At 36.0% G+C, this 12,203-nt stretch overlaps 2 protein-coding genes across 2 annotated transcripts in view; one reads left to right on the top strand and one right to left on the bottom strand.

The window, feature by feature from the left end:
- The window catches only part of ash1 (histone-lysine N-methyltransferase ash1), a 93,431-nt gene extending 86,705 nt beyond the window's left edge, over positions 1–6,726 (bottom strand). Inside the window, 4 exon segments of the mRNA XM_069504219.1 lie at positions 3,285–3,824; positions 4,796–4,863; positions 6,087–6,171; positions 6,708–6,726. Coding sequence (XP_069360320.1) covers positions 3,285–3,824; positions 4,796–4,861 — 606 coding nt within the window. The 5' untranslated portion in view covers positions 4,862–4,863; positions 6,087–6,171; positions 6,708–6,726.
- Positions 6,727–10,623: 3,897 nt separating this feature from the next.
- Positions 10,624–12,103, top strand: Dtwd2 (DTW domain containing 2). Its single transcript, XM_034977445.2, has 2 exons — positions 10,624–11,137; positions 11,332–12,103. Exons 1-2 carry the CDS (start codon positions 11,049–11,051, stop codon positions 11,996–11,998), a joined length of 756 nt encoding a protein of 251 aa, XP_034833336.1. The 5' UTR covers positions 10,624–11,048; the 3' UTR covers positions 11,999–12,103.
- Positions 12,104–12,203: the final 100 nt, after the last annotated feature.

The raw sequence follows: 12,203 nt of genomic DNA, 5'->3' as shown, positions 1-12,203 counted from the left end.
ACAAAGAACACACCTTCCAAAGTTTCATGTCTCTAGCATAGGTTTAGGCTGTGCGTTGATATGTAAGTCAGTCAGTCAGTCCTTTGAATTTTATATATACAGATTATAAATAGCGACCACAGGAAAGCTCTATCTACATTTCTATGGTAGTACCGGCCAGACGTTTACGCGAGAAGTGCTTATTATGTCTTAAAAGCTATAGGATCGGCTTGCATAAGGTATATTTTTGTCGAGATGTTTTTACATACAGCGCCATCTATTAATTTAAGGAAAAACTTAATTAATAGCGATGACTCATAGCGCCATCTATGTGTCGAAGCTGTTACATTCGGAAATAAAAACCGGTTAATGGTACGAACGGTTCCGTACCATCGTGCAAGACTTTTTTTAATATACAGTACGCGGCGGAAAGTAATGTACAACAGTAGCGACCTTTAGAAGGGATAGCAGATTTGACGAGCATTGCCTCTATCGTTGAGACCGACAAAACGTCATATAGGTATGAGTGACAGAGACAACGCTCTACAAAGCCGAAATGTAATTCTAATGGCCGATATACATTACTTTCTGCCGCGTACTGTATATTCTTAGGGTTCCGTACCTCTAAAGAAAAAAATGATAGGACCCTTACAGCAATCACGCACTTATCCGATCCGAATCTGTGAAAATACGGATATAAAAAATATCTACGACATATGTTATAAGCTATCATACTTACTACTATACTAACTTGCAGCTGCAGTAGTGCCTAATTTGAATGCATTCTTTAATTATTATTACAAAATATGCATCAATTATATTGTTATTGATAAAAAACCAGCCAAGTGCGAGTCAGACTCGCGCACCGACTCATCGAAGGTCCAATCTTAAGTAGTTTTTTTTGAATATTTTGCACAATAAATCAAAAACTGTCATGTATAAAAATAAAATCTGTTTTAGAATGTACAGGTAAAGCCCTTTCATATAATACCCCACTCGATATATTAATCTTACTTCATTTAATTTTTTTTAGGGTTCCGTACCTCAAAAGGAAAAACGGAACCCTTATAGGATCACTTTGTTGTCTGTCTGTCAAGAAACCTACAGGGTACTTCCCGTTGACTTAGAATCATGAAATTTGGCAGGTAGGTACATCTTATAGCTGACATTTGTGGAAAAATCTGAAAACCGTGATATTAGGGTTAGATCACACAAAAAAAAATTGTGGTCATGAACTAATAATTAGTATTTTCAACTTTCGAAGTGAGATAACTATATCAAGTGGGGTATCATATCATTCACCTGTGCATTCTAAAACAGATTTTTATTTATTTTTATGCATAATAGTTTTTGAATAGGCTACTTGACTCATATCTAATTTCGTCCAATAAATGATTATTTATTATAGTATTTTGCTTAAGACAACGAAATATATCAATAACAATTATTAAAAACGCAGGATGGATATATAAATCCAGTTAAAAAAAATACAGTTTTTATTTTTATTTGAAACTCAGAAAACGCTGTCAGCCATGATGTGATTGTGTCATTAAATATGTAAACAAACAAATGTCATCCCTATTGACTAACGTAGTATCCATATATATAAAATTTCAAGTCCTCCTGACTAACTTATATATCAATGCACAGCCTAAACATCTAAACAGCTGGTTCTAGATACATGAAATTTGGTGGGTGTATTCTTTGTAGGTAAAGAGAAGGTATCCACTAGGAAAGGATTTTTTGAAATTCCACCCCTGAGTGGGTTAAATGGGGGTTTGAAATTTATGAAGTTCACGCGGGCGAAGTCACGAGCATAAGCTAGTTTTTATATATTTCTAAAAACTCATAGTAAACGTAAAAAATTATCGTTTTCTCTTTATAAATTGAATAAGTTATTAAGTAAGACTTACAACAAAGTGATCTTTGCAAAAATAAATTTGGGTTGCAGTCGTTAGTGATATAGGATCCCTTTAAGCAAGTCTTCGCGTGTTACGTATATTTATTTCACTGGGCACTCTAATCCACAACTTTCCTGTGGTCTTTATCGATGCGTTTTTACATTCTCGGATGATACAATAACGATAATTACTATATTTTTCATGTAAACTAGTATAGAAGTCATGTTTATTAAACTTTGGTAGGTTATGCTGTTGTTTACAAATGCATGACGTCAGAGCACAGATAATCTATCGGCCAAAAATGGCCGACAGTGTTTTCACCTGTCTAAGAAAAATATATTTTTAAATTAAAGTTTTACGGATTTTAGGGCGCAAACAAATATAGTGTTAATTTTTTTGATCTAATAGGACAAATATTGTGGCTAATTCTTTTGTACACAAGCTCTAAACTAAACTAAAATATCACGTCTAAACCTATTGCTATCCCTTTCATAATGTTGCTTGCGGAAAAGGAAAGCACTAGATTTAGACCTGTTAATATAGTTTAGTTTAGAGATTGTGTACTAGAGAATCGGCCCCATTAACCATTTAAGACCTACTTAAAAAAAGTGTCAACTAGCCTATTATCGTGCAAAATGTCGAAAAAATAAGACTGCAGTACGGAACCCTCATTGCGCGAGCCTGACTCGCACTTGGCCGGTTTTTTGTGATATAACCACAAATTCACGGTTTTCAGATTTTTCCTCTTACGTGTGCTATAAGACCTACCTACCTACCTACCAAATTTAATGATTCTAGGTCAACGGAAAGTACCCTATAGGTTTTTTGACAGACACGACAGATAGACAACAAAGTGATCGTATAAGGGTTCCTTAATTCCTTTTGAGGTACGTAATATGTTTGGATTAGTAAATCAAACACTTGAGTTCGCCATTAGAAAATGTATTCACTGAGTGCCAACGTGAACTGAGATTGTCATACACTTTCGCAACCTACCCACTTAAATTAAATTTATTCATACAACTAAGTAAGAAGTAGATAACTACCCTAAGCACAAACTTTGATACTTTTTGCCATCCTTAGGGCGGTTTCAGACTAGCGTTTTATACGCGCGTATGAGCTCGTTTTTGGAAGCGCATGTAGGTGCGTATAGGCGCGCCTTTTGGCACACGCTTAACTCGTACGAGCGTTGACGCGCTTCTAAGCTCGTATAAGCGCGAGCCGCGCGCTGTTGATACTGACAACACCACCACCGGTTCGAGCGAACACGCCGAAATATGCCCGTATACGCGAGTCCGGTTTTTTGAAGCGCATAATGTAGCGCAAAAAAATACGCTAGTCTGAAACCGCCCCTACTATATACATAACAGTACGGAACCCTAAAAAGAAGAAAAGCGCACTTACCTTAGTCCGCGGCCTCACTGGTCCCCTCTTCCCACTGGTGTCATGACTGGAATCATCACTTTTAGTCTTCTTCACATTGACATTGGCCTTCGAGGTGCAAGGTGTCTCCTTGCACTTCGAATTCTCTTTAGCAACACAAAGTTCTTCATCACTATCACTCTTGATGGAACTTCTACCAGTTTTTACTGTAGTCTTTTGTGGAGAACATTTTGCTGGCAAATTCTTCTTCACAGTCTTCAAAGGAAGGTCATCTTCACTTGAAGAGTCTGAGGAACATTTGCTACAGGACTCAGAACTTGAACTACTTTCAGACAACTTTTTCTTAACCTCTTTGGTTGTCTTTGTGGTTTCTTCACTGGTTTTCTTCTTTACCGATGGTTTGGCAGACTTCTTAGGTGTCACCTTTCGGGGAATTGCGGCTATTTTGAGCTTTAAGCCAGTATCACAGGAGGTGACTGAGAAATGTGGTTTCCGAGCGCTGCTCTGCTTACTCTCGGAACATTCCCAGTCACTTCCAGAGGTTTCACTTGAGCTGCTATTCTGTGAAAGTATAATAGGAAATTATTTATAAATACTATGCTATATCTTACTAATAATATAAATGTGAAAGTTTGGATGTTTGGTTAATCCCTCACACCACAATGACAGAACCAATTTTGCTGAAATTTGGAATAGAGATAGCTTATACCCTGAATTGTAATGAATGGCATCATGTGAACAAGATTTAAGAGTAGGCTCACCATCTCAACCCATCACCATCCACTACCGATTGACCGCCTTCACACACCTTTGCGAACATTACGGGGAACTCTCAGGCACACAGATTCAGATTTATTTATTTGCTTTCATGTACATTTACATTAATTGATGGTGGGTGCTTAAAGCTAAAAGCTAAATACATGAGACCCTGTCAGGGTATTACAAATACAATTTTAGGTACAATAAAATGGTAAATATTAAAGATACAATAAGAATAGGATTAAAATTATTAAAATTATCATTCTTCTCACAATGTTTTTGTTCACCTTTAAATCAAGTGATATTTAATTGCTCATCATGATCATGATCAACCTATCGCCGGCTAACTGCAAAGCACGGGTCTCCTCTCAGAGTGAAAAGGGTTTGGCCATAGTCTACCATGCTGGCCAAGTACGGATTGGTAGACTACACACACTTTTGAGAACATTGTGGAGAACTCTCAGGCATGCAGGTTTCCTCACGATTTTTTTCTTCACTGTTAAAGCAAGTGATATTTAATTACTTAAAATGCACATAACTCCGAAAAGTTACAGGTGCGTGCCCAAGATCGGACCTCCGATTAGAAGGCGGACGTCCAAAGCACTAGGTTATCACAGCTTCCCATCATTTAATTGCTCAAAATGCACATAACTCTGAAAAGTCAGAGGTGCATTATGCAGTTGGTTAAGACACCATGATTAAGAACTAATCAAAATAGGCAGAATGATTCACACTCATACAAAAATCCTTATAACAAACATTTGCATACTAACCTCAGAATCACTGTTGGAATCTGAATCACCACTTGAATCTTGCGTTTTTGGCACCTCTGTGCCCATTTCTGAAACAAAATAAATATTTAGCTACATAAATACATAACTACAATATGATTTGTAAACTATTTCACAGTAGCTTTTGTATACAACCTGGTCTGCATTGATTTTGATTTTAAAAATCCCATAGAAACCTTTCGCAGTCCTAGAAAGCCAGACCAGTCCTTTGTTCAACCAGCAAACTATCTCCATACCAAACATGTATACTTGATGTATGATCAGTTCAATAGTGGATAGATAAGTAACAGACAGACAAACTTTTGTATTATCATTTTTGCAGCATATGGAAGAGATAAAACTGTTATTGGAAAGTAGGTAGGTAATTTTATTTTTGATTGGATTCATCCAAACTATCCATATCCATACATCCATACTAATATTATAAATGTGAAAGTGTGCTTGTTTATCTGTCTGTCTGTCTGCTAGCTTTTCACGGCCCAACATTTAAACCGATTTTGATGAAATTTGGTACAGAGTAAGCTTACATCCCGGGGAAGAACATAGGCTACTTTATATCATGTAAAATTAAAGAGTTATTATTATTTTTCGCTGATGCGTCTATATCAGAAGTGCTTCGAGTTCCCACAGGATTTTTAAAAACCTAAATCCAAGTCGCGGGCATGATCAAGTCTATTCTAATTTTGACAAGCCCGGTTTCCACTTAAGCAGATCGGAGAGATATGATCAGTCAATCAATCAGATTCTTAATACAGATGACATGAAAAAATTAACACATCTTTTAAAAACAATACCTCCTATGTAATTTGTCCCGAAAACCACATTTTGTTAAATGTTTTACACTGTGCTCCTTTGAATAATAGGTACTACATTTATTTAAAACTAAGCTCATGGTGATTTCTTTTTCAATATAATTAATTTATTTTTACTTATATCACACTTACAAGCTGAAATAGTACCCCAAACCCAAAGCTCTTGTCTGAATCTTAATATGATGAAGTGACTTTACGAAATTACACACCAATTACATTATTATGCAAGATTCAATAAAAAGTAAGCGAAATTTAATGTATTCAGGAGATCATGATATCCCAGTGTACCTATGCTATTTGATTCTATAGCAACATACCTAATACAATTTGTTTATTATAATCTTATAATTACTATGCAAATATACTACCCCTGTTGAGAAATTTTTAGGGACTAAATAAGATTAAATCTTGTAATCTAGCTGAATTAATATGTAATGACGCTAGACGATTATGGTACTTACTTCAAGGTTGGTCAAGATACTCCAAGATATAAAACTACGAATCTCTTCATTTCACTCAAGGGAGATACGTAAACATTGTGGTAATCTGTAAAGAATGATAGAACATCACAATTGGGGAACTATTAGCCAGATTTCAAAGGAATAGTTTCGTTTTCTCTCCAACTCTGAAACTAATTTGTCGGAATGACAGATCTGACGACACCCGTCGGACCAGTTTTACTTCACCATGTAACTAAAAACTTAGTTCACACTGCGTTAAAGACAAACAATTTTATCAATAGGTACATTATAATACATTGGATTGATTGAGGCAAACAGAATAGAATTTATTGGGTTTAACGGTTTTTTACGACGTTGGCGCCAAATAAATGTATACGTTTACATTAAACTCGAAATAAAATCAAAGATACATCGACAGGTTAGAGGCTCTGTTTTTTATGAACAAAATACACACTACTAACCACTTTGTTTTATCGTACAAATCAAGAAATTACGATTATTTCAACAAAGCACTAATTCTTTTGCTTGGCCACCATGTTTACAAATGTTTCGCATAAAAATTTTGGTAGGTACGTAAAAAGGAGAGAAAGCTGGTAAATTCGATAGCTGATTCGTTCTTACATATGAATGCCGCCCATGCATGAAAGAGATCGAAACCATAATAATGGGATTCAAATTACGGCGCACCGCGCAAAATGGCGTCGATATTCAGTATGTGCAGCTGCACTAGAGTTTACATTCTTTATGTAGCAATATTTGTAGTGCTGCAAAAACGGGTAACATTGATATTGGTACAGTAGAAATGGATAACATTGATATATTTAGTGAATGTCAGCTATGAGTTTGTTTGAAGACTACACTAGTACACTACTGACTAAACTAGCGGCACGCTATGATGGCCGGTTTGACGTTTGTCCGCTCATGAAGTTCCGTATTAATTGATAACGACTTTGAAGGAAATAATTGTATTACTTTATTGACGATAGTGATGTGCAGAGATTCATAAATTTTATCGAATGTAGTTTTAGGTTTAGGACTCAAAATTTATTTATTAAATTGATTTCTTAAATGTATACAAGTGTAGAAAAATCAGTTTGCACCATTTAAGGGGTGAATGTACTTGTGAATATGAACAATTTTCACTATGTGGACAAACCTCTGAAATCGCAAAAAAATATCAATAAATTTTTAAAAATGGAATCTAATACGATCGTCACATAGGATCGCTGGCTAGCACAACTACTACCTCCGGCAAACTCGCGTCAATGCTCAATGCAAAACAAAGCAGTTTCGAATTGACGTTGCTTCGAAAAGTATAAACTGTCAGTGCAATGCGATTGTGATATAGTTTTGACCTGGCTTTGGATTTCAAATATTGATACTGCATTACTGTTGACCCTTGCTCGTTAATTTGGACTCTGTTCAAGCCCTTTGTTGTGGATTTCGTCGATATGACCGAACGTACGCAGAGAACTGTTCTAAATAGTCAGACACGTGAGTTCCTAATACGCCTTCGTAACTATTTCGATCGTGAAGCTCAAAATGGAGGGCCAATTTTACCTATAACGTCAGTGGTTGAACGCGTAGCTGATGCGCTTAATATTGGACAACGAACTGTTAGACGGATAACTAAAAAAAAATATGGCGAGACTGGCACAGAAGAAAATAAACTTCACACACCAAAAAAGAGAAAACGAGCAAAACCAGTCGTAGGCATCGATAGCTTTGATGCCGATGCTATCCGAAGACATGTTTACGGCTACTATTTACAGAAGGAGTATCCAACAAGAAAAAAGTTGGTGCATTCACTGAAGGAAGCTGGATTATTCTTCGGTGGGGAAAGTTCTTTAACGAAGATTTTGAAGACCATTGGATTTCGATACAAAAAATGTAACAAACGCAAAATATTGATGGAAAGATTTGATATAGCGATGGCAAGGTATACTTTTTACGGCAAGTGAAAGAAATCAAAAATTGGCAAAATGTTGTGTTCTTGGATGAAACATGGCTTAATGCTAACCATACTGTAGGCCGTTCTTGGAACGATGACACAGCAGCATCTACTTCCAAAGTTCCTGTAGGAAAAGGATCGCGACTTATAATTTGTCACGCCGGAACCATCAACGGGTTTGTCGAAGGTTCTCTCATGGCTTTTGCGTCAAAAACCACTGGAGACTATCATGAAGACATGAATGGAGAAAAGTTTACTGAATGGTTTACCTCAATGTTGTGTAGCCTCCCTGAACCATCTATTATAATTATGGACAACGCCCCATACCACTCGATGCAAATTGACAAGCCACCTGCCCAATCCCAAAAGAAAGCTGATATCGTCGCATGGCTTCGTAAAAATGGCGTAGATGCAAACATGAATATGTTAAAAGCGGAATTAGTACGTCTTTTAAAAGAAAACAAACCAACCAAGATCCGATACGTCATTGACGAAATAGCATTAGAACATGGGCACAGAGTTATACGGTTACCGCCTTACCATTGTGAGTATAATGCGATTGAGTTGGTGTGGGCTCAAATTAAGGGGATATGCTGCAAGACACAATACAGAACCCCCATTTACCACAAAAAAAATGCTAAAATTATTAGAAGAAGCTTGTGAACATGTGACTAAAGGAGACTGGGAAAAGGTTGTGAATAGAACTGTTAAAATTAATAAGGGAAGATTATGAAAGAGATGTGAAAATAGATAATATTATAGAAAACGAACATATAATTATTAATGTATGTGATGATAGCAGTGACGACAGTGAAAATAGTAGTATGGACGAATCTGATTAATTATGGCCTTTTGTGGCACCTTTTTCGGTATCTTTTGTATTCATATGTTTCTTGTGTGCATATAAAGTATGTATATTCATTTTCGTTCAAATATTCAGTTCGTTCAAATAAATTAAATAAACATATACATTTTTGTTTTATTAAACCTATTTAATCAGGTACAAAAACAAAACTTAATTGTTTTTTGTTCGAGAATAAATTGACATTCCACATCACTATTGTAATGTGTCAAACCGGCCATCATAGCGTGCCGCTAGTGTACAGTGTATAAAGGAGAGGAAGATCATAGATTATATGCCCCCTGATAATAAAATGTTCTATTAGTGTCTCATTACTGTAGAATCATACAGCTAGGAAATTTGGGCTGTGTTGAGGTCTTTACAGAGATGCCGGATCGACTACCGGTATATCCAAGCGCTGAAGTGTTTATACAACAAAAACGCCATCATGTCAGTCAGTCCGTATACAGGATCAGACTACGAGACCAATCCAATTGTATCAGGGAGTTCAACAGGGAGAAGTAATCTCCCCGAAGCTTTTTACCGCAGCTTTGGAAGACATCTTTAACCTTATGGATTGGAACGGACGTGGCATTAACATGACACGACGAGTACATTACTCACCTTCGATTTGCCAATGACATAGGTAGTCGTTATTACAGAAACTCTGGAAGACCTCAATACAATGCTCAATGACCTTAGCAGAGCTTCTCAGCAGGTGGGCCTAAACATGAATATGAGTCAGACGCAATCATGTCTAATGATTATGTCCGGCCCCATCCAGTAATCGTTGCACTCGAAATTGTAGACGACTATATAGTTATAGTTACCTAGGACACACAATCCAGTTGGGTAACGTTACTCACGCCTAACATAAAAAAGAAGCCCAAGGATATAGGTATTTAGAAAATGATATAATGGTAGTACTTATCTATCCTGACCACAAAAATCTGCAATCTGGTTAAGGCTAGGTCTATTAATATTACGATATAGGACTCTCTAGTGTTTTTATTATTTAAAACCAGCCAAGTGCGAATCAGACTCGCGCACTGAGGGTTCCGTAGTACAATCGTATTTTATCGATATTTTGCAACGATAAATCTAAAACTACTTACTAGATCTCGTTCAAACCAATTTTCGGTGGAAGTTTGCATGGTAATGTAAATAATGTATTTTTTTTAGTTTTATCACTCTCTTATTTTAGAAGTTACAGGGGGGGGGGGGGGGCACACACATTTTACCACTTTGGAAGTGTCTCTCGCGCAAACTATTCAGTTTAGAAAAAAATGATATTAGAAAGGAACCTCAATATCATTTTTGAAGAACTATCCACGTATGGGTTTGATGAAAAAAAAAATTTGAGTTTCAATACTAAGTAACCATGGGGAACCCCAAAATTTATTCTTAATGCGGTTCACAGAATACATCTACTTACCAAGTTTCAACAGTATAGCTCTTATAGTTTCGGAAAAAAGTGGCTGTGACATACACACAGACAGACAGACATGACGAATCTATAAGGGTTCCGTTTTTTGCCATTCGGCTACGGAACCCTAAAAAATATCAAATATTAATATTGTTTTGTTTGCAGTACATGGTGTTAGCAGAAGAACGAAAGTGGCGCTCTCATTTAACTTTAACTCTTTTCGGTCGATCTGTACTTTATATAACAAGTTTGATACAGAACTTGGTACCTACCTATTGTTCCGCTGAGCTGTCAACATTGCTGTCAAGTGTCATTTTGAATTTTGATTTATGTCAATCAATTTCAATCAATATTTTTGAGATATTTTCATTTTGGATATTCTAAATATTCTTGCTTGAGTGTTTTTCTATTTTTCCTCTTAGAACAAATAGGTACTTACCTGATTTTTCCATTGTTATGGTTGATAATGTTTTTAAATTCTCATTTGCAAACTTCAGCTATAATGATGCGACTGGTTGATTTGTTTTTGCTTTACTAATATGAGATGAAACTATTTTCTGAGTAATGAGATGAGACTCAAAATTTGGGAAGTAAAATATCTATGTATTTAGGATGCACGTAAATTAAAGAGCATGGCATGGTGTAACACTAATGAGAATATTATAATAGCAATCAATAAAATTGAGACATGTAGATGGCTATTTAAGTACGTTACAAAATAAACATTTGAGTGAAGATTTTGTCATGACTATGGAGGAGTTTGAAGCCTGGGAGGATTTGTCTAACATACCAGCGGATCCACCGGTTATGCGAGCACTTTGTGAAAATTGCGGGTGTGTATAAGTTTATTATCTCTAAGTATAAATTGTTTACTTGACTGATTAATCTTAGCTCAGAGCCTAAACCACTAAACAGAATTGGAGCTGAATACCATAAAGGCCACTCATTGTTGCCAAGTTTAGAGGCAAAATGAAGATTTCAATTTGTATTGTGAAAAGTAAACTTCAGTTTTAATCTCTTCTTTCAGGAGACCTGCTGTAGTGTGCTGGTGTTCAGCCCTGCCACCGCAGAGGCTAAACCCAAGAAGCAACATCATCCTGTTACAGCATCCCGCTGAAGAGAAACGATGCCTACGCACTGCCCCGATGTTGCAACTTGGTCTAGCTGAAAATAAGTGCCTTATATTCAAAGGAAAAAGATTCCCACAACCTAGACATGTAAACTTAGAAAACATATTAACCCAGCCCAGCACTGTTCTATTATATCCTAGTAAAACAGCCATTGACATTAAAGAGCTTGAAAGTGAATTTACATCATACAATCTCATTATAATTGATGGAACGTGGCCACAGGCTAAAGCGATATACTCATCTAGCCCTATTCTACATAAATTAAAACAAGTGAAACTCATTACAACTAGCACAAGCAACTATATTATAAGAACTCAACCAACGGAGGGATGTTTGAGCACATTAGAAACAGCCGCAGAAGCTTTATCGCAATTGGAATGTAATCCTATTTATAGAGACCAATTGATTGAACCGCTACATATGCTTTGTAAATACCAGCTAGATAATGGGGCAGTTACACATCAGTCAAAAGAGTTTTTACTTAAAACAAAAACATATCCAAAATTAATTGGAAAAAGGTTGTCGAAGCTATTAAAAAATACAAATGAATATATTATGGATTAAGTTATTAAATTAAGTTTAAAATGTTTATACCTAATAAATAGGTAACTAATGTAATAAGATTTTCTATTATTGTAAAATAATAATAATAACTGGCAACGCATTAAACTGTTTTGATATATACCTATACAAAAATTAGAAACACATTTTCATTTTCACATGATAAAAGGAGACAGAAACTTTTAAAGAGTTACGAGTACATTTGGAT

Source organism: Maniola hyperantus, chromosome 17, assembly GCF_902806685.2.
Source record: "Maniola hyperantus chromosome 17, iAphHyp1.2, whole genome shotgun sequence".
In the NCBI taxonomy this organism is placed as follows: Eukaryota; Metazoa; Arthropoda; class Insecta; order Lepidoptera; family Nymphalidae; genus Maniola; species Maniola hyperantus.
Note: the sequence above shows the minus strand (reverse complement) of the source record. Positions and strands in the feature narration are given on the sequence as shown.

Coding starts and splice junctions, on each gene's coding strand:
- Dtwd2 (XM_034977445.2), top strand. CDS start 11,049: ATGACTATGGAGGAGTTTGAAGCCTGGGAGGATTTGTCTAACATACCA. Junction 11,138..11,331: donor GCACTTTGTGAAAATTGCGG/GTGTGTATAAGT, acceptor CTCTTCTTTCAG/GAGACCTGCTGTAGTGTGCT.